This window comes from Chionomys nivalis, chromosome 10 (genome assembly GCF_950005125.1).
Source record: "Chionomys nivalis chromosome 10, mChiNiv1.1, whole genome shotgun sequence".
NCBI classification, from domain to species: domain Eukaryota; kingdom Metazoa; phylum Chordata; class Mammalia; order Rodentia; family Cricetidae; genus Chionomys; species Chionomys nivalis.
In genome coordinates, this window is record NC_080095.1 from 83,995,332 (window position 1) to 84,018,829 (window position 23,498).

The window sequence follows — 23,498 nt, forward strand, 5'->3', positions numbered from 1 at the left end:
ATTTTTTTGATTTTTTTTTCTTCGATTCTGTCTGCTAGTATTTTCTTGATTATTTTTGGATATCTAAGTTCATAAGTGAGTTAACTCTCTTTCTTGGTTTAGTCTTTGTGTGGTTTGGGGATCATGGTAACTAGTCTCATAAAAAAAGATTTTGGCATTGTTCCTTCTTGTTCTATGATGGGGAACACTTTGAGGAGTATAATTCAGCATTAAAACTGTTTGTCCCTGGGATATTTTTGTTTGTGAGGCTTTTGATGATAGCTTCTATTTCCTTATAGTTTATAGGTCTATTTAAATTGTTCACCTGGTCTTGATTTATTTTTGGTATATGGTACCTAACCAGAAAAATGTCCATTTCTTTTATGTTTCCTAATTTTGTGGAGTACAGGTTTTTGTAGTATGATCTAAGAATTCTCTTAGCGTCTGTTGTTAGGTATCCCTTTTCATTTCCGATTGTGTTAATTTGGATGTTCTATCTTTTTTTTTGTTAGTTTAGAAAAGAGTTTATCTAGTGACCTTTCTCCACTTTTTTTAAACATTTATTTATTTGTTATGTATACAATATTCTGTCTGTGTGTATGCCTGCAGGCCCGAAGAGGGCACCAGACCCCATTACAGATACCTGTGAGCCACTATGTGGATGCTGGGAATTGAACTCAGGACCTTTGGGACAGCAGGCAATGCTCTTAACCTCTGAGCCTTGTCTCTAGCCCCTCCACTTTCTTTATGTGCTATGAACTTTCCCCGTATCATTGCTTTCATAGTGTCCCATATGTTTGGGTACTTTGTGGCTTCATTTTTGCTTAATTTTAGGAATTCTTTAATTTCTTTTTTTATTTTTTCCTTGACCTAGGGGTGGTTCAATAGTTTACTCTTTTATTTCCATGAATTTCTATGATTTCTGATAGTACTGTTGTTTTTAAGTTCTAACTTTAAACCTTGTTGATCCACTAAGATACATAGGGTTACTCCAATTTTTTTTTCCTGTGGATATTTGCTTTGCTATGCAGTATGTGGTCAGTTTCAGAGAAGGTTCTGAGGTGCTGAGAAGAAGGTTTATTCATTTGTGTTTAGGTGAAATGTTCTGTATATGTCTGTTAACTCCTTTTCATTCATGACATCTGTTAGTTTCCTTATTTCTCTATTAATGTTTTGTCTTGTATAACAAAGTAATATTGTGGTTAGTGGAATATCGAAGCCTCCTACTATTAGTGTGTGGATTTTTGTGTATATTTTAAGCTTTTTTAATGTTTCTTTTACACATGTGAATGCTCTTGTATTTGGGGCATAAATGTTAAGGATTGAGACTCCAGTTTTATAGATTTATCTTGTTATGAATATAAACTGTCTTTCTTCATCTCTTCTGATTTATTTTATGTTAGATATTAGGATAGCTACACCTACTTTTTTCTTAGGTGCGTTTAATCGGAAAAACTTATCCTGTACTCTGATGCAATGTCTGTCTTTGAGGTTGAGGTGTGTTTCATGTATACAACAGAAGTCTGGATCTTGTATTCCTATCCATTTTCTTAGTTTGTGTCCTTTTATAGGTGAGTTGACACCATTGATATTAAGTGCTATTAATGACCAGTGGTTGTTAATTCCTGTTCTTTTTCAGTGGGAGTTGTTGTGTGTTTCCCTTCCTTTGGTTTGCTGATGTGAGGTTATCTGTTGCTTTAGTTTTTGTTGGTGAAGTGAGCTTCCTTTGTTCGGGATTTCCTTCTAGTACTTTCTGTAAGGCTGGGTTAACTTAGTTGTTTATATCCCTTGCCATCTATCTAAACCTGTTAGGACCTCAAGGATAAATTAATCACCTTATATCTTCATCAGTGTTCCAAATTAGTCATACCAAAAATATCATGTTTATTACTTTTATTTTTAATTTTTTCTTTTTCTTTTTGTTTAAAAAATATCCTCATTATGAATCTCTGGCTGTCCTGGAACTCACTGTATAGACTAGAATCTTGTAGAGAATCAGCGTTATTTGACCACCTTATCGCCAATGTACCTGAATTATAGTTGGGCACATCACAGACAACTAAATTAATACATTTTTGTTGTTTATGACGAGGTTTCTTTGTGTAGCTTTGGCTGTCCTGAAACTAGCTTTGTAGACCAGGCTGACCTTGAGTTTATATAGACCAACTTTTCTCACACTATGTAGTTTAGAATTGTTTTGAACACTTAGTCCTGCTTCTGTGTCTCAGTGCTGGAAAGAAATTCTTGTAACCGCTGCAAGGCTGGGTCTTAAGTGGTCAGTGAGAAGGAAAATAGATGAGTGTCCTCCAACTTATCTGCACTATAAGGGAAAGGGTTTATTATACTGGTCACTAATTCTGTAATGGGCTAGGGGTGGGGCGTTGGTAGAGGTGGTTGGCGCTCTGGGTAGGTGGGGCGTTGCCACGGCCGGGGGGGTGGGGGCCGGGTGACCGGGCACTCTGGGTCAGCGGGCCCTTAGGGGGACTGGGGGGCTGTGGTTATGGCCTGGCTATGGCTGAGGCTTGGCTAGGGGTGGGGCATTGCTAGGGTTTGGTGGCACCGGGGGTTGTGCGTTGCCAGGGCCGGGGAGGGGCCCTAAGGACTCGGGGTGACTGTGTTGCCGGGGGCGGGGTGTGTGGTCCCCGCGGTGCGTGTCCGGGACCGTGGACACTCCCCCGAGCCTTGCATGGACGGCCCTGCCGCTCTCCATAGCCCCTGGGGCTCCTGGACCCGATTCCCGGTCCAGGACTACGTCTACCATGATTCCTCTCGGCGGCCATTTTTCCTGTAGTCCGGTACCAGTCTGTGACGGACTCGTTCTCCCAGGATCCCCGGGCTTCCAGCCCGGGTCTTTCCTTCCTTCCTTCCTTCCTTCCTTCCTTCCTTCCTTCCTTCCTTCCTTCCTTCCTTCCTTCCTTCCTTCCTTCCTTCCTTCCTTCCTGCTTTTCCGCCGCTCCTGCCACACTGGGAGCCAGCTCCCAGCACGCGGGAGTAGCAGAGAAAGGAGAAAAAAGAAGAAAAACCGCCGCCGCCACCGCCGCCTCCAGCCATCGCCGCTGCCTCCAGCCTTCGCTTGTGGAGCCGCGATTGCTGCGGGTGGGGAAGGAGCGCTCCACTAGGCTTCCCGCCAGAACCGGGGTGGGCGGGCGAACAGAGGGAGCGAGAAGGGAGTGGGGAGGGAGCGAGCCATCAGCGCGGCTTCCCTCCTGCAGTGGCGGCCAGAGGACACAGGACACTCGGGAGGGCCCCGGACTCTGGACAGAGTCCGCCCGGCCCAGATGCTGACCCTACGTCTCCCCTGTGCCCTATGTAGGCCCCTGACTGGACTCAAGATGCCCCCGCACCCCGAGATCCCTCGCTGGAGACTGCAGTAAGATTCCCAGAGGGCCACAGTGTCCACAGACTCTGCCCAGAAGGCGACGAGGACTCAACCGGGGGCCTGGGCCATGTCCAGAGAGGCTTCAGGCACGTGCTGATGGTGCTGGGTGGGGGGCAAAGCCCATGCCCACAGTGTCCTGGTCGCCCCTGTGCAGACACAGGACACTCAGGAGTCCTGCAGACTCTGCACAGACAGACCAGAGTCTGCCAGGCCCCTCTGCCCGTCCCAGACGCTGACCCCACGTCTCCCCCGTGCCCTCCGCAGGCCCCTGACTGAACTCAGGATGCCCCCGGACCCCGGGATGCCGCGCTGGAGGCTGCAGGAAGATTCCCAGAGGGCCACATAGGGCACAGAGGGCCACAGTGCGCCCCAGTGTCCACAGACTCTACCCAGACAGCGACCATTACTCCACCGGGGGCCTGTGCCATGCCCAGAGAGGCTTCAGGTACGTGCTGATGGTGCTGGGGGGGGGCAGATCCCATGCCCATGGTTTCCTGGTCGCCCCTGTGCAGACACAGGACACTCAGGAGGCCTCTAGACTCTGCACAGACAGAGACCAGAGCCCGCCAGGCCCCTCTGCCCGTCCCAGAAGCTGACCCCATGTCTCCCCCGTGCCCTCCGCAGGCCCCTGACTGGACTCAGGACGCCCCCGGACCCCGGGATGCCTCGCTGGAGGCTGCAGGAAGATTCCCAGAGGGCCACATAGGGCACAGAGGGCCACAGCGCGCCCCAGTGTCCACAGATTCTGCCCAGACAGCGACCAGGACTCCACCGGGGGCCTGGGCCGTGCCCAGAGAGGCTTCAGGTATGTGCTGATGGTGCTGCGGGGTGGGTGGGTGGGGGACACCAGAGCCCATGCCCACGGTGTCCTGGATGGCCGTGGGGAGTGGAAGGGGAGACTCTGCAAGCCTGGATATTATGCTTGTAATACCACAGTCCAGTGTACAAACAGAGTCATGCTCTTGGTGTGCAGTGACAAGAGAGATTTGAAAATTGATGGTGTGGTTTCTAGAATTTTTGAATATTGCATTCACTTTCAAGTTTGTCTTATAAATGTTTCAAAGCTGGTAGTATTATGGTGATGTTTATTGTCTTTTTAGCAATACATAATTATAATGCTTCTAACTTTTTGCTATCACCAGCCACAATGACATGATTCAGTGCTGTTTAGTGGAACAAAGTCATACAGTCTCTTATTAATGTCATTCTTTCTCTCAGGGAAGGGACTACTCCATTTCAAATTTAGGCTAGATAAGTGTTCTATTATAATTTTTTTTATCATTTTAAAGCATCATTTATTGGTGTCATTTTTAGCATTTATTTAATTTAGATGCATTACTGGTATATTTTTCGATGTTTTCTAGTTTAAGAATTTCATTCCATTTTTTCTTAAGTGCTGTTTGTTTATTTATATCAGTTTATAGCAGGGTTTCTTAACTTTTGTGGTCACAGCTTCTTATGGGTGATCAAATGATCCTATCACAGGACTGGCCTAAGACCATCAGAAAGCACGGATATTTTATATTATAATTCATAACAGTAGCAAAAATATAGTTATGAAGTAGCAATGAAAATAAGTTTTTAGTTGAGTTTCAACACATCAGGAGGAACTCTTTTAAATGGTCACAACATTAGGAAGATCGACAACAACTGGTTTATATCAGTGTCTCCTGTGACTCAGGCTTACCTCACAATATCTAATTGGGAATTGCTTTGAACACCTAATCCTGCCTCTGCTACTCAGTGCTGGAAAGATAGTCCTGCAACTCCAACCAGGATGGACCTTGACTGGTCTGTGTAAAGGAGAAATAGATCAATGAATGAGTACACTCCAACTTCTCTAGATTTTATTGTGAATTTACAAGTGTAGTAGGATTGATGTAAGAATTTAGTTCACTGAGCAACTGTAAAGCAAACATAGTCACAATGGAAAAATGGATGGGCAGGAAAGAGTATGAAAGTTTTCCTGCTGGGACGGTAGTTGACATTAGCAATGAGTAGTGACACACCACAAACTTTGCATTCAAGAATCTATATAAAAACATAATTAAACAGGTTGTTTCCTGATTCTCTTGTTTTGCTCTAAGGATCTGTTTGGAGGACCACAAGCCATGCTATGTTGAATCTATGAGCTACTGTCCTCAGACCAGGAAGAGCAGTTTGGCTGAGCTGTCAGAACTGCTTGGATAGGGATGAATCAGGAGTCAGACATGTTCTGTTGTTCTTTGTGGTGACCTGGGTAGTGGCTCTTGAACTCTGAGCTTTTTTGAGTGTGGTGGAGGCTCTGCCATCCTGGCATGGAAGACTATGAGCTTGTAATATCGTTTCCTGATGCTTTGTAATTGCGAATTTCTTTAAACAATGCTGGCTATATTTCAGGATTAGGCTTTGACTGGTCTATGAGAGCCAAAATAAACCAGCTAATGAGTGACCTCTTGTCTCTCTGACTTTTCCTGTGTGATTGTAGATAAAGACGCATCTGTGAATGAATTGAGTGCATAGACAAAGTTTGAAGCTGGTAGATTCACAGTACAGAAAAGGAGAGACAGGAGAACTTTCCTATTTCAACAGTAACTGAGATTAGCAATGTTTAACTATGTACTGATTGCCTAATTAGGAATTAGGTAATTAATTTTAGATGCTCCATAAATGTCCTGATGGTCATTTCTTGGTGTCCACAGAATAGGCAATGAAGAATCTTGACTGACCTTATTATGAAACCCAATTGCTATAGTTACAATAGTTCAAACAAAATAGATCATAGTTAAATGTTGTGTCCCTGCCTAACAGGACTGTTACTGGTTTTAGATATATACCCTGAGTTAAAAGATTTAGATATCTTTGATGTGCTTTATTACAAATCCCTAGATTATGGAGCCCATGGCCATAAATCCTGTTTCAACTTTTCAAAATAATTTCTTGAGATTATAACTATATCATATCCACATTTTCTTTTCTGTCCCCAAGCCCTACTATGACTCTCCAGTGCCTTCTAATTTATGGCCTTCTTTACTTTATCAATAGTTGTGAATGTGACCTGTGTTTGGCTGCAGGTTTTCTCAGGTATTATATGATGGGTTGGCTACACTGCACATTGAGTGTTTAATGGCATGTCCACACAAAGGACATCCCTGTGGTTTGGATGAGGAACAGGATATGCTCTCAGAACGTTGATGAAACCCGTACTAAAATACAAACTTTCTGGACAAAGGCCCTGCCTCCTGGTCTGTAAGGGCAGAACATAAAGTTCTGTTATATGTTAGTAATTTGCTCTCTGATCATCCATTATTGGAGCTGATAATATTCTGAGGCCCAGCAGGGTGGTATTAGCCAGTGATGGACTCTGCGAAGGCTTAGTAAGCAGGAATAATAATGTGTGCTAGCTTACAGGTGGTTCTTTTCATGATTCTTCGCTGCTTTTCTTGTAATGACTTGTATGGAAGACCACAATCTATGCCATGGTGAGTGTAGGGTGTTCATATAAGGTCTGTTGAGCTGGCATATCTGCTGACATTTGGATGGAACATGAGCCAGGCTATGTTTCTGTTGTTCTGCGTAGTGACCTGGCCAGTGGTCCTTGTCCTCTGAGCCTCTGTGAGTATGGATTTTCTGGGAAGAGGGAGACTCTGCAGCTCTCGTATGGTAGAATATTATGCTTGTAATATCATTTTAGAGTCTACACACAGGGTCATGCTTTTGGTGTGCAGTGGGAAGATAGATTGGAAAACCGATGATATGTTTTCTAAAATTTTTGAATATTGCATTCCACTTTCAAGTTTTTCTTATAAATGTCTCAATATTTTAAAAGGTGGTAGAACTATAGTGGTGTTGATTGTCTTTTTGCAATACATGATTAGAATGCTTCTAACTTTCTGCTCTCACCAGCCACAATGATAAGATTCAGTGATCTTTAGTTCTAGTTGACAAAAGGAACTACCAAAGTTTCTCAGGTGTTCATGTTATTGGGCAGGTAGATAGTGCAGAATCTGTATCTTGTGATATAATCCTTGTGACAGGAAGCAGATATTAAATTATTTTTCATAATTATTTTTTAATAACTTCATTGATCACTCTGAGTGTTTCCACTATGACTGTAGCTTTGTAATCAACTTTTCTGTTATAAATTTTTTGAAATCGTCATTGAAATATATTCATTATATGCTTCCAATTTACTATACACAGCATAATGTTCCCAAGAATTGGTTATTTGCTTCTTCATTTACTGAGGTTTTGTTTTTCTTGTTGCTGTTAATCTATGAAAGATTTTGGTTTATTGGCTAAAATGTCTTTGTAGGTGGTTCCTCATATATTCTGAATTCCAATACCAACATTCAAGTTTAGAGGCTCACAAATATCTATTATTCCATATCCTGTATACGTGCAGAGAACATTCATTCTCATGTGCAAAGATTTGTAAAAAATAGCAATAAACTTGTTTTCAAAAGTGCCTGTACACAGGCAGTGGTGGTGCATGCCTTTAATCCTATCACTCATAACACAGAGGCAGGCCAACCTGGTCTACAAGAGCTAGTTCCATGGCAGGCTCCAAAGCTACAGAGAAACCCTCTCTCAATCCCCCCCCCCACCAAAAGCTTGTGAAACAATTTTCAACAGAGTTGCTTTATGTATATATTGATTCTTTAAAAGTCTTTTATCTTGTATTTTGTTCTTTTAATTAATTAATTTTTTTCATTCAGAAATTTACACTTTCTCCTCTCCTCCCATTCCCTACCCACTCCGCCATTCCCCCTCTTCCCTCCCCTGCCTAACATGACTGTTATTTTACTGGTTTTACATATACACTCTCAGATAAAAGGGCTGGCCAGTTCTGGTTAATTTGGCAGGGCAGAAATTCCAATGTGCATGTCCCCCTCATGTTACATAATGGCGCTCATGTGTATAACTGCATCCACAGAAAGCCTTACAAACCTTTGCAAAAAATACAGGTAAGCATCTTTTCTTGGTAGCAGCAATTTCTTGGCTCTGTGTCTTATAGGCAAGCAAGTGCTCTCATCTAAGAGAGGCTTCCTGACTCTGCTTTAGCTGCGAAATTCTGCAGCTCTTTAAGAGGTCCTGCCAGGAAACACTTAAACAGTGTTGATGAAAAGCTGAACGCATGCTTTTCTGGTTTCCGTGTTAGCAGCAAAAAAGTTAAGCAGTTTTAAAATGGCTGCTTTCTTTGAGTTTCTGCCATGGCAAACTCTTATTCTTTCAGGCAGGCAGTCTGAATATGAAAGCACTTGAGTATGGTCTGTGAGCAGAATACTGCAGTTTGCTTTCTGGCTGTTACCTTGAAACACTGTAGAGTTGAGGCAATGAACAGGGCTTTGGCCTGTACCTCAGCCTCAAGGCTGGAATCACATAAAGCTAAGGAATGGGCTCGATCCATCTGTCAAAGCCATGGCTTTAATCTCCATAAAGACTCATGTGGTTAGAAAAAGATATACAATAAAGAGAGATTCAAATATGAAGAAAACTTCTAAATGGTTTAAAGTATATTTAAAACATATGCAGAGTAAAGGTTAAAGTTCTTAAAGTGGAAATACAGAGTATTTGGGTGTGTTGGTACACACCTTTAATCCCAATACTTGGGAGCCAGAGGTAGATTGACCTCTGATACTTCAGGACACATGTTTAATTCCAATGTGTGGGAGGCAGGGATGGACAGGTCTCTGTGAGTTCAAGGACAGCCTGGTCAACAGATTTCTTCCAGTTCAAAGATGAATAGAACCTGTCTCAAAAAGAAAAAGTAAATATAAAAAAAAAGAGGTTAAGTAAAGTCACATAGAGATGGATTATATACAGAGAATATTGATACTGTATGTTATTATGCTCTCTTTGAATTGTTTTAATGCTGGCCCTTCATGTTACAAAACATCATTACAAATAATATGGTTTCTTTGTGATTATTTCAGGTCTCAGCAGCTGGGATCAAAGAAGCAACCACCCATCCATTCCTTAGAGAAGGTAAGGCACATTGCTTTGTGGAAGGTCCAAAGCCTTCTCTACTGTATCTAGTCTTATATGTAAGTTCTAATTTTTAGGGCGTTCTATTATTTATTGTTGCTCTCAGTGTCTATGCTACTGGTGTTATATTTAAAAAGTGGTCTCTTGTCCCCATGCATTGAAGGCTACTTCCCACTATCTCTTTTATCAGGTTTACAGTAGTCAGATTTATATTGAGGTCTCTAATCCTTTTGGACTTAAGTTCTGTGCATGGGGATAGATATGGATCTATTTTTATTCTTCCACCTGTTGCCATCCAGTTATGCCAACACTATTTTTTGAAGATGCTTTTATCCCCATTGTGTAATTTTAGCGTCTTTGACAAAAATCAGGTGTTCATAGGTTTGTGATTTAGTATCTGGGTCTTTGATTTTATTTCAATGTTCAACGTCTCTGTTTTTATGCCAATACCAAGCTGTTTTCATTAGTGTAGCTTTGTAATTGATGTTGATGGATTGTGATGCCTCTGGAATTTCCATTCTCATACCGGATTTTTTTTGGTATCCTGGGTTTTTAGTTTTTCTGCATTAAGTTGATTATTGTTCTCTAAATGTCCATGATGAATCTTGTTGTTATTTTGATGTGAATTGCTTCTAATCTATAGAATGCTTTTGGTAAGATTGACATTTTTATTATTGTAATCCTATCTATCCAAGTACATGGGAGATCTTTCCATTTCCTGGTGTTTTCTTCAATTTCTTTCTACGAAAAATTAAATTTCATTTCATAAAGGTCCTTAAATTATTTGGTTAGTGGTACCCCAAGATATTTTATTTAATTTGTGGCTATTTTGAAAGGTAATGTTTCTCTGATTTCTTTCTCAGCTCCTTTATCATTTGTATATAGGAGGCCTACTGTTTTTTTTTTTTTTTTTTGATTTTATCTTGTATCTATCCTGCCACATTATCGTAGGTATTTATCACCTGTAGAAGTTCCCCTGTAGTGTTTTTAAGGTCACTTATAAATACTATCATATTGTCTGCAAATAACAAATTTCCAATTTGAATCCCCTTGATTCCTTTTTTTGTTTTTATATTGCTCTAGGTAGAACTTCAAGAACAATGTATAATAGATATGGAGGTGTAGTGGACAGCCTCATCTTCTTCCTGATTTTAGGGGAATCACTTTTTCTCCACATTTAATTAGATGCTGGCTGTCAGTTTGATGTATATTGCTTTAATTATGTTTAGATATATTCCTTGTATCCCTGTTGTCTCCAAGATGTTTGTCATGAATAGGTATTATGTTTTGTCAAATGCGTATCTAATGAGTTGGTTATAGGTATTTTTTCTTTCAGTTTATTTATATGATGGATTACATAGATTTTTTTTATGTTGTACCATCCCTGCATCTCTGGGATGAAGCTGACTTGATCATGGTGGATTTTTTGATGTGTTCTTGGATTCTGTGTTATGCATTTTGTTGAGTATTTTTGCATCTTTGTTCATAAGTGTGATTAGTTTGTAATTCTCTTTCTTGTTTGAGTCTTTGTGGTTTTGGTATCATGTTAACTGTAGTCTCATAAAAAGAGTTTGGCAATGTTCCTTCTGGTTCTATTATGGTGAACACTTTGAGGATAATAGGAAGTTGGTATAGAATGCTGCATTAAAACCATTTTTCCCTGGGATATTTTTGTTTGTGAGGCTTTTCATGATAGCTTCTATTTCCTTACAGTTTAAACATCTATTTAAATTGCTCACCTGTTCTTGATTTAATTTTGTTATATGGTACTTATCCATCCAGAAAATTGTCCATTTCTTTTATGTTTTCTAATTTTGTGGAGTACAATTTTTTGTAGTATTATGTAAGGATTATCTGGATTTCCTTAGTGTATGTTGTTATGTTCCCCTTTTTATTCGATTGTGTTATTTTTGATTTTCTTTCATTGCTTTTTTATTAGTTCGGATAAGGGTTCGTCTATCTTGTTGATTTTTCTCAATGAACCTGCTCTTTGTCTCATTGATTCTTTGTATTTTGTAAATTGTTTCTATGTAATTTATTTCAGTCCTCAATTTGATTGTTTTTTGTCTTCTGCTCCTTCTGGTCATGTTTGCTTTTTTGTTCTAGTGCTTTCATATGTGGTGTTAAGTCACTTTCGTGAGCTTTCTGTATGTGCTACGAGCTTTCCTCTTAGTACTCCTTTCATATTGTCCCATAGGTTTGGGTACATTGTTAATTTTAGGAAGTCTTTAATTCATTTCTATCTTGACCCATGGGTGGTACAGTAGGTTACTGTTCAATTTCCATGATTTTTTAGCATTTCTTATAGTATTGTTGTCTTATGTTCTAACTTTAAACTTTGGCGATCCACTAAGATACATAGGGTTACTCCAATTTTTTTGTATCTGTGGATGTTTGCTTTGTTCAGTATGTGCTTGATTGTCGAGGATGTTCCATGAGGTGTTGAGAAGAAGGTACATTCCTTTTAGTTTAGGTGTAGTGTTCTGTACGTTTCTGTTAAGTCCATTTCATTCATGGCATCTGTTAGTTTCCTTATTTCTCTTAAGTTTCTGTCTGGTTGACCTGTCCATTGTGGACAGTGGAGTGTAGAAGTCTCCTACTCTTAGTGTGTGGATTTTGTTGTGTGTTTTAAGCTTTAGTAATGTTTCTTTTACCTATGTGAGTGCTCTTGTATTAGATGCATAGATGTTAAGGATTGAGATTTTATTTTGATAGATTCATCTTTCTATGAGTCTAAAGTGTCCTCCTGCTAATTTTAGTTTGAAATTTAATGTTAGATAATATGATAGATACACCTGCTTGTCTGTTAGGTCCATTTGATTGGAAAACCTTTTCCCAACCCTTTACTCTGAAGTAATGTCTGTCTTTGAGGTTGAGGTGTGTTTCTTGTATACAACAGAAGTCTGGATCTTGTTTTCCTATCCATTCTCTTAGCCTGTGTCTCTTTATAGGTGGATTCAGTTCATTCATATTTTGAGTTATTGTGAGAGTACTTTTTTGATCTTGTCTATTTTAAGCTTCTCCTTTTGTATGAATATTTTTCTTTAAATTGGGAAAGTTTTCTTGTATGATTTTGTTGAATATAGTTTCTTTGTCTTTGAGCTGGAGTTGTTCTTCCATTCCTATTATTCTTAGGTTTTGTATTTTTATGTTTTTGCCGATTTCACGGATCTTTTGTGTTAAGAATTAGTTACATTTAATGTTTTCTTTGACTGATGAATTTATTTTATCTATCTGTTTTCAACTCCTGATATTCTCTCTTCCATCTCTTTTATTATGGTGTTTTATACCTCCCTCTGTATAATTTCTGTTCATTTATCTAGATTTTCCTTCTATCCCTATCATTCTTAGTTTTTTTTTTTATGTTTTCCCAGATTTCCTGGATGTTTTGTGTTAAGAATTTGTTAGATATAATGTTTTCATTGGCTGATGAATTTATTTCATATATCTTCAACCCCTGATATTCTCTCGTCCATCTTTTCTATTCTGTTGGTCCAATTCTTCCAGTGGCTGTCTGTAGAATAGAATATTTTATTAAACTACAAATTAGGGTCTTATCTCACCATAGTGTGGAAGGACAAACCTGGAGGACTTTTGCTCTCTGAGATATTTGATCTCTGTTCACCCAGTAGGTTAACTGGTAATGTCTTGAAGCCCAGATGGGTGACCCTAGGTAATGAAGGACTTGACTTGCTAATCAGTATCACCGGTACCTTATTGGCTTTTTTTTAAAGGATTCCCTTTTTCTGCTGTAGGGATCACCAGGAAGTTCAGGTTGGCTGGGTTATTAGCTGCTTATAAACCAATGGACCATGAGCCAGAGATGTTCTGTTAGTTTGTGTGGTGACCTTGTTAGTAGCCCTTGTCCTCTGATCTTTGTTGAGTTTGAATTCCCTGGGCGAGGGTGAGGCTTTGCCATACTAGCATGGGAGACCATGAACTTATAATGTTGTTTCCTCATGCTATGTAATTGAAAATTGCTTTAAACACTGCTGTCCAGTGCTGGTTAGGTAGTCCTGCAACTCCTTCATGACGGGACCTTGTTGGTTTTTTGAGAAGGAAAAATAGATCAGCTAATGATTGACCTCCAGTATCTTAGTCTTTTATTGTTTATCATAAATGAAGATTGATCTGTGCAAGAACTGAGTACTTAGGTTCAGCTTGAAGCTGGTAGTAGATTCACAGTGCAGAAAGGGAGAGACAGGACATTGGTGGAGAAGGTTCCTACTTCAGCAGTAGTTGAGATTGGCAGTGATTAGCTATGTAATAATTATCTACTTAGTAATTAGGTAATCAATTTTAGATGCTCCATAAATGTCCCAGGTGGTCATTTCTTGTCCACATGCCAGTATAATCCAGAATCTGGGTAAAAAACTGATCTTGTCTTAAAGCCAAATTGCTATAGTTACAGTAGTTCAACCAAAATCTATCTGAGTAAAATGTGGCCCTGCCTAACAGGACTGTTATCACTGGTTTTAAATATACACTTTTAGACAAAATGTTTTAAGAAATCTTTGATATTCTATAATATAAATCCCTCTTTACTGAAGCACATGACCATCCATCCTGTTTCAACTTTTCAAAATAATTTTTTTAGATTATAACATCCATTTTCTCTTTCCTCTTTAAATATTGGAACTGTTTTATGTTTATTAGTGATGATTCATTCATGTCTACAGTAAGCAGAAAACAAGTCCTGAAATAAATGAAAATGAAAGGTAGTTACAGGTGGCAACCAATTACTAGGATAAGCAGGGATTTTCAAGGAGTTTATTACTGTTATAGAGAAGGCCCTTGCCATGGAATGGAAGCCTAGCAAGATGCTCTAGGAGTAAGACTCCATCCACTTAAACCTTCCATTTATGTAATTAGTAAGCAAGATGATTCCTAGTCCTAGGAAGCAACTTCTATACAAAACCTTCTATGCCTGTGGTCCAAGTGTGTTATTGTCTTTCAATTAAGAAGTTAAACTTTTCAGGACCACTCATCATCTGCTGGTCCTGGAAACCAGAAAAAAATCAAAATTTAAGGTACTATGTTCTGAGTTTGTGGTTACAACTCAGCATTCATTCTTACTGGCATCCATGATTGGCAGAGTCAGAAACCCAGTGAAGAGATTGTGAGAGTTCATGCCATGAAGCTGTGAGTATAAAACCTGTTGTTGTTTTTTCTTTTAGTGGGGCCTCCACCCGACTCTAAAAAAATGACATACACAGAGCCAAACTCGGAGACTTGTGGTCTCTCCTTGGTTTTCTGAACTTCTGCATTTTTAACATTCATGTTTACGATTCGTCTGTAGTTAATTTTGTGGGTCTTGTAAAAGGTTTCCTGTGTAGAATAGCACTCCACTGCTAAACTGTGATGTAGAAGAGTATAATTGATAATAGAATTGATGGTATAAGGATGTACCAGTTCTTAGGAGACATTAAATCACACAAAGAGTTAGGTTGTGAGCTTAGGCCCCAATCCTTAGCATCTATCCCAGCCACCAGGCCTGGTGTGGACTTCAAATCCCATCATGCCAGTTTCTGACCCCTCCCTGGGGGTGGTGCTGGCACCCCTACACAGGGTACTTAAGTCATCCCCTCCCCAAAGAGAAACACGTGGTCTTCCTCTTTTCCTCCTGCTTGTTGCTTTCCTGGAGCTTCCTGTTTCCTTCTTGGGGCCACCTGATAGCACAAATCTCCCTTTAAGCCAGGATATTTCTAAATTGGCATGGTTTTGATTTTGCTTGATTGGCAATTTTTGCATAGTCAGAGAGCTCACTTTGGAAATATTTCTAACATTTGGAGTTTCCTACCTAGCTAGGACAGGTCCTTTCCACGTGGAAGCCCTCGTGTTGAAAGGCCCCTAGTCTTCAGGTCCAGCTCTCCATGCCAATCTTAATAACTGCTTCTGTGCTACAGCGGCAGCGTCTTGGTGAGTTCCTTTTCTTGTTATGCTATACTGTTTGTGGGTATCCATTTGTACTTATTTATGTTGTTTTAGGATTTCCTTTTGAAATCATGTGCTCACACTGGGAATTCCAGTTAGGTTGCGGCCAATCATGAGGGATCTGTTTTAGCTGAGGTGGACATCTGTTTGTATTGGGACGCTGGTCATTCAATCTCTGATATCACTTTTTTACCTAAGAGCCACTTTTGTCAAATCTCTGAAATGGACTTAGGTCACGTGGTTGTTCATATTTTCTAAATGGGCACGTACAGTTTAAGCCCAGGTCTGTTTTTGCCCCTGTAAGCCTCTTAAAAAAATAACTCTGGGTTATTCTGGGAAATGTGGTCTTTTAAATCAGGCGGGCCGATGCAGTACTCTCCACATGCATATCCTCTTTGTCTAACTCTGGGTGCTTCTGGGAAATGTGGTCTTTTAGATCAGGCAGGCAGAAGCTCTACTCTGCACATGCGCGGCCCTTTTCTCAAACGCTGTGTGATTCTGGGAAATGTGGTCTTTCCAGGTTAGGCGCAACATATGGCCTCTATGCACAGTGGCCTTCTGTGAGATGTAGTGCCCCAGAAGAAAAACAGACATGACTTGCAGAGTGAGGATGCTTTGAAATGGACTTAGGCCACGTGGTTGTTCAAATTCTCTAAATGGGCACATATTGTTCAAGGCCAGGTCTGTTTTTGCCTCTGTAAGCCTCTTAAAAAAATCTATTAAATTGAGCCTGTCTGATACAAATGAGCAAAACTTACATATACACGGTTTTCTGTCCATAGTTTTTTGGTCTCTGTTCTCTCGGTCCACCCCCACCTTAGCCAGTGTCAGCACCATGCTTCCTGAGGCACTGGCCCCTCCCCTACCCCCTCAAGCCTACACTCCCTACCTCTTCCGCTCGAGCTACATTTGTTCCCTAGTCCTTTGCTTCTGTCCCAGCCACCATGCTTGGTCTCGACTTCAAATCCCAGCATGCCAGGTACTGACCCCTCCCTTGGTACTTAATTGATGTCCCAAAAGAGAAGCACGTGGTTTCCCTTTCCTCTTCCCTGGGTTTGCTGTCCACATGGCTTCCAGGTTTTCTCCTTGAGGCCACCCGAGAGCATAGATCTCCTATTAAACCTGGATACTTCTTAATTTTGATTGTTTTTATTTCTCTTGATTGTGAATTTTTGCTTCGTCAGAGAGCTCGTTCAGAAAATGTTTCTAACATTTGGAGGTTTCCTCCTTGCTAGGGCAGGTAATTTCCACGTGGCAGGCCTCGTGTTGAAAGGCCCCTAGTCTGCATTTTGAGCTCTCTACACCATGCTTAAAATTGGCTTCGTGGGTACAGTGGCTACATCTTGGTGAGTCCTTTTCTTGTCTATGCTATAGGGTTTGGGGGTCCCATTCGTACTTATTTTTGTCTTCTTATTTTCATTTGAAGTCGTGAGCTCATGTTGGGTATTTGAGTCAGGTTGTGGTCAATCTAGTGGGATCGGGGTTGGCTGAGGCAGATTTCTGTTTGTATCTGTACACTGGGCACTTAACTAAAAAAAGCCAGGTCTGCTTTTGCCCCTGTAAGCCTCTTACAAAAAAAAATCTTTTAAATTGGGCTTGATTGGGAATTTTTCCTAACCCAAATTAGAATTTAAGTATTCTATTTTTCTAAATATTTATCTTAAATATTGTTCATATTTCCGATTTTTATAGCTTTGATTTAATTTTTTTCTTGAGTTTTGAGTTTCTCTGTCTTTGAACTCAGAGATCTGCCTGTGCCTGCCTCACAAATGCTGTGATTAAAGATGTACACCACCACTTTCCTACCATAAGTCATTATGTCAGTGTGTAGTATTTTTTTATAATCTTATTGATCACTCTGAGTGTTGCTACTATGAATGTAGCTTTGTAATCAGCTTATCTGTTATAAATTTTTGTTAATTGTCATTGAATTTTATTAATTTTTTTCTGTAAATTTACTATACACAACATAATTGTTTTTAGGTATCATGTTCCCAAAAATTAATTATGTTTCTTTATTTACTTATTTTTATTTTTCTTGTTGCTGTTAATCTGTGAAATACTTTTTGTTTATTGGATACAATGTCTTTGCAGGTGGGTTTTGCTGATGCGTGGTTATCTGTTTTTTGAGTTTTGTGGGTTCTGCTAGTTTTCTTTGTTTGTGGTTTCCTTCTAGTACTTTCTGTAATGCTGGGTCTGTGGCTATGGGTAGTTTAATTGGGGTTTTGATATGGAATATCAAAGCACTTCTGACTTTCTTGGTTTCCATTGAGAAGTCTGGTGTAATTCTGATAGGTCTACCTTTCTATCTTACTTTACCTTTTCCCTCTGCAGCTCATAATATTCCGTCTATATTCTACAGCTTTGTGTTTTAATTATTATATGGCGATAGAACTTTATTTTGATACAGTCTATCTTGTGTTCTGTTCTCTTCTTCTATCTTTGTAGGTCTATATTTCTGTAAGTTTGGAAAGTTTTCTTGTATGATGTTGGTGAATGTGTTTCCAGTGTTTTTTACCTGGAGTTCTTCTCCTTCTTTCCCTATCATTCTTAGTTTTTGTCTTTTGATGTTTTCCCATATTTCCTGGATATTTTGTGTTAAGAATTTGTTATATTTAATGTTTTATTTTGCTGATGCATTTATTTCATATAGCTATCTTTAACCCCTGAGATTCTCTCTTCCATCTTTTCTATTCAGTTGGTCCAATTCTTCCAGTGGCTGTCTGAGTCTTCCTTAACTGTATGCTCTGTGTCTCAGACAGCCACTGAGGTCTCCTTTAGCCTGCTCTCTTGCTCTGTTCTGGGTTGCTCTCCCAGCTTGTGCTTTATAGTTCCCCTCTTGGTCCTCTTAGCATGAATCTCTCCTGCTGGCTGTCTAGGTAACCCAAATCAGGTTGTGAGGACCATGGCTGGGTCACTGTACACTCACCTCTTGGTCCTCTCAGTATTGTATTTCAGTACCACTGAGGTTGCAGGATCTTTGAATTTGGGTGCAGGATGGTGTTTGTTGCTTGTGTGGGTCCAGTGGATGGATGGGAGTGGGTATTCTTTTGGCTAGAGAAACTGAGTCATTCAAGGTAGAGGTCCACGGTTTTGCCTCACTATGGTTGGCCTAGAAAGATTGTTGTCGCAGGGCGGTGGTGGCGCATGCCTTTAATCCCAGCACTTGGGAGGCAGAGGCAGGTGAATCTCTGTGAGTTCGAGACCAGCCTGGTCTACAAGAGCTAGAGCTAGTTCCAGCACAGGCTCCAAAGCCACAGATAAACCCTGTCTCGACAAATCAAAAAAAAAAAAAAAAAAAAAGAAAGAAAGTGTGGTGTCATACCCAGTGGCTTGTCACTCACCTCTTGTTTCTCTCAGCGGTAATATTTAGGGGCCCAAAACCTCCATAAAATGAGGGTAAATAACAAAGATAATCAGGATGGAGACTGACAGTAAAATACTTTAAAAGATGCTTGACCGTTTAACCAGAGTCAAAATAATGTTTTGATTAATAGACATCTATTGGAACCAATAAGCTCGCATGTCAGATGGACCCCAGGTTGAGTTTTTACTTCCTATTAAGTAAAGAAAAGGAACTTGCAGTCATATAGTCTGACTTCTTTGAATGGAATCATATTGTGCTTCCCTGATGCCTAGAAGATCTCTAGTTAGGAGTTTTGAATGATGGTGACCACATGACATCCAGATTGTGGTTAGATCCTGAGATTTGAACTGAAGTCACTGTAAGGCTAAGTTAATCAGATACTTACATGGAGCTGTCTTTGAAAGAATTGTTTGCTAAAGCCCAAGGCTCAAATGCCAAAGAGCAATGCATAGGGTTCACTTAAGTAGGTTGGCACCTTCTGTGCTCTGTATCCACTCTTCTATGGTGGTTCAGCCTCCTCCAGGTCTTCTATTATTTACTTTTTTGGCTCCTCATGTAACTGTCAGTGACAGTATCCTATAACCCCTATTTTCCAGTCTCACCAGGAATGTAAATCTCTTTAGTCTCCATCCCATCAATCCCCAAATATTGTCAGCCTGGCAAGAATAAGGATATTCTAAGATACACGAACGATGGTGCCTTATGTTGTCTTGCTTATGTTGTCGTACGGGGAGAGCTATCACCAAATTTGCCAAACTCAGAGACTACTGGTCTCTTCAGTATCTTCAGAAGTTCTTCGTTTTTTTTTATAATTTTTAAAAAAATGCTGCAAGATCCCTGGTGGCAGTGTGCATCTGTAGTTCCCAAAATGGTGGTAGCAGGCCATGTGGTGGCAGACAGCGCGCCCTGGGAGCAGCCAGTCATAGGCAGAAATGGCTGCTGCTTCCAGAGTGGTGGACTGAGCGGTTGTGGCAGGACATGTGGTGGCAGGACATGTGGTGGCAGGCAGAGGTACCTGGGAGCAGCCAGTCCAAGGAAAAAAATGGCTGACAGTCCCAGAGTGGTGGCCTGAGTGGTGGTGTCAGGCCATGTGGTGTCAGGCAGTGTGCTCTGAGTGCAGCCATTCTCAGGCAGAGATGGCTGCTGGTTCCCTAGTAGTGGCTGGTCCCAGACAGGGAGACACATGGCCAGTTGTGCCAAAGATAGAGACAGGGATAGACACGACTTGCAGAGTGAGGTCTACTGTGCATGTGTAGCCTTCTCGTTGAACTCTGGGTGATTCTGGGAAATGTGATCCTTTGTATCAGGTGGGCAGATGCAGTACTCTCCACATGCATGGCCTCTTGGATCCTTCTGGGAAATGTGGTCTTTTAGATCAGGTGGGCGGAAGCTCTACTCTGCACATGCGCGGCCCTTTTCTTAAAAGCTCTGTAATTCTGGGAAATGTGGTCTTCCCAGGTTAGTCGCAACATTATGGCCTCTATGCACAGCGTCCTTCTGGGAGATGTAATCCCCCAGAATAAAAATAGACATGACTTGCAGAGTGAGGTTGAATACCATAACACTTTTAGCATTTAGGTTTACGTTTACTCTGTAATTAATTTTGTGGAGCTCGTAAATGGTTTCTCCTATGTAGAGTAGCACTCCACTGCTAAACTGTGAATTAAGATTGCATGATTGATAATAGAATTAATGGTATACGCATTTCCCATAGTAACACATGGCCATAAAGCTTGCTTCAACTTTTCACAATAATTTTTCGAGATCATAACTATATCATACTTTGAGCCTCCCTGTGTATTGATTTCCTGGGTTAGAGGTAAACTCTGCAGTCCTGATATGGTAGCATATTGTGCTATATATGCTGATATGTGATATATATCCAGAGAGAATATTTATTACAGAAGAGAGGGGCAGAGAGAGGGGGGGGGACAAAACCTGTGTGCACCCCAAAAGAGCAGAGAGAGATACTCCATGGCCTGTTTTTAACAGTTATTGTTTGAATGTGACCTGTGTTTGGTTGCAGTATGAATTAAAGGGTTCACTACACTGGACACTGAGTGTATAATAGTGTGTATATTCATAGGACCCTGTGCCTTGGATGAAGAACAGGAAGTGCTCTAGGAGAATAGAAGATTTTATTAATCTACAAATTTGGGTGTTATCTCACCATATTGTGGAAGGACAAACCTTGAGTACTTTTGCTCTTTGAGATATTTGATCTCTGTTCACCCGGTCTGTTAACTCGTAATGTTTTGAAGCCCAGATGGGTGACCCTAGATAATGAAGGACTCTACTTGCTAATCAAGATCACCAGTATCTTACTGGTTTTTTAAAGGATACTCTTTTTCTGCTGAAGGGATCACGAGGAAGTTCAGGTTGGCTGAGTTATTAGCTGCTTACAAAGCAATGGACCATGAAACAGACAGGTTCTGTTAGTTTGAGTGGTGACCTGGGTAGTGGCCCTTGGCCTCTGATCTTTGTTGAGTTTGAATTCCCTGGGCGAGGGTGAGGCTTTTCCATACTATAATGGGAGACTATGAACTTATAATGTTTTTGCTTCATGCTATGTAATTGAAAATTGCTTTTTTTTTTTTTTTTTTTTTTTTGGTTTTTCGAGACATGGTTTCTCTGTGGCTTTGGAGCCTGTCCTGGAACTAGCTCTGTAGACCAGGTTGGTCTCGAACTCACAGAGTGCTGGGATTAATGGCTTAGTGGTTAACAGCATTGCCTGCTCTTCCAAAGCTTATGAGTTCAATTCCAGGCAATCATATGGTGGCTCACAACCATCTGTAATCAGGTCTGTTGCCCTCTTCTGGCCTGCATACATACACACAGACAGAAAATTGTATACATAATAAATTAATATTTAACAATAAAAAAGAAAATTGCTTTAAACACCTAATCCTGCCTCTGCTGCCCAGTGCTGGGTAGGTAGTCCTTGAACTCCTTCATGACGGGACCTTGTCTGTTTTTTGAGATGGAAAAATAGACCAGGTAATGAGTGACCTCCAGTATCTCTGTCTTTTATTGTTGATCATAAATGAAGATTGATCTGTGCAAGAACTGAGTTCTTAGGTTCATCTTGAAGCTGGTAGATTCACAGTGCAGAAAGGGAGAGACACGACAGTGGTGGAGAATTTTCCTACTTTCACAGTAGTTGAGATTAGCAGTGATTAGCTATGTAATAATTACCTACTTAGAAATTATGTAATCAATTGTATATGCTCCATAAATGTCCCGATTGGCCATTTCTTGTCCACATGCCAGTATAATCAAGAATCTGGATAAAAAACTGATCTTGTCCTAAAGCCATATTGCCATAGTTACAGTTGTTCATCCAAAATAGATCTGAATAAAATGTGGCCTTGCCTAACAGGATTGTTACTACTGGTTTTAAATATACACCCTGAGATAAAAGGTTTGAGAAATCTTTGATGTTGTCTAATATAAATCCCTAGTTACTGAAGCCCATGACCCTCCATCCTGTTCCAACTTTTCAAAATTATTTTTTGATATTATATCCATTTTCTCTTTCCTATTGGAATATTTGATCTGTTGGATGGTTGTTACTGATGATTCATTCAGGTCTACAGTAAACAGAAAACAAGTGCTGAAATAAATGACAATGAAAAGAGAAACACGTGGTCTCTCTTTCTTCCTCACAGGGTAGCATTCCTGAGCCTTCCTGTTTCTCAGGGACACCTGAGAGCCCATATCTACCTTTAAACCTAGATATTTCTTAATTAGTATGGTTTTGATTTGGCTTGATGGGGAATTTTTGCGTCGTCAGAGAGCTCATTAAGGAAATAGTCCTAATATTTGGAGGTTCCCACCAAGCTAGGGCAGGTCCTTTCCACGTGACAGGCCTCGTGTTGAAAGGAACCTAGCCTGCAGTTTGAGCTGTCTATGCCAAGCTTAAAACCTGCTTCTGTGCTACAGCGGCTTCGTCTTGGTGAGTACCTTTTCTTGTCTATGCTATAGGGTTTGGGGGGACACATTCGTAATTATTTTTATTGTTTTCTGATTTCCATTTGAAGTTGTGAGCTAACACTGGGAATTCCAGTCAGGTTGTGGTCAATCTTACAGGATCGGGGTTGGCTCAGGTGGAGATCTGTTTGAATCATGATGCCAGGCTTTCAATCTCCAAGATCCCTTTTTGACCTAAGAGCCACTTTGGAGGACGCTCTGAAATGGACTTATGCCACGTGGTTGGTCAAATATTCTAAATGGTCACTTATAGTTCAAAGCCAGGTCTGTTTTTGCTCCTGTAAGCTTTTTACGACAAATAAAATCTTTTAAATTTGGCTTTATTGCGAATCTTTGCGTCTTCAAAGATTCACTTTGGAACTATTCCTAACACAAAGTAGAATTTAAGTATTCTACTTTCCTAAATATTTTTCTAAATATTTATCTTAAATATCGTTCACATTCATGATTGTTATACCTTTGAAGTATGCTTTTCTTTTTTTTTTTTTCCAGTTTTGGGTTTCTCTGTCTTTGAAATCACAGAGATCTGCCTGTGTCTGCCTCCCAAATGCTGGGATTAAAGAAGTACACCACCACTTTCCTTCCAGAAGCCCACTATTTTTTATAATCTTATTGATCACTTTGAGTGTTTCCACTATGAATGGTTGCTGGTTCCCTAGTAGTGGCAGGTCTCAGGCAGGGAGACACGTGGCCAGCTGGCCAAAGATAGAGACAGGGATAGACACGACTTGCAGAGTGATGTCGACTGCGCATGCGTGGCCTTTTCTTGGAACTCTGCGTGATTCTGGGAAATGTGGTCTTTTAAATCTGGTGGGCAGATGCACTACTCTCCATGTATCGCCTCTTTGTCTAACTCTCGGTGTTTCTGGGAAATGTGGTCTA

General features: G+C 40.5%; 1 protein-coding gene across 1 annotated transcript in view; it reads left to right on the forward strand.

The window, feature by feature from the left end:
• LOC130882291 (uncharacterized) overlaps positions 1–6,304 on the forward strand; it is a 47,069-nt gene extending 40,765 nt beyond the window's left edge. The window contains exons 7-9 of the mRNA XM_057782181.1: positions 3,623–3,803; positions 3,983–4,163; positions 5,446–6,304. Coding sequence (XP_057638164.1) covers positions 3,623–3,630 — 8 coding nt within the window. The 3' untranslated portion in view covers positions 3,631–3,803; positions 3,983–4,163; positions 5,446–6,304. The remainder of the gene's footprint in view (positions 1–3,622; positions 3,804–3,982; positions 4,164–5,445) is intronic.
• The last annotated feature ends 17,194 nt before the right edge of the window (positions 6,305–23,498 follow it).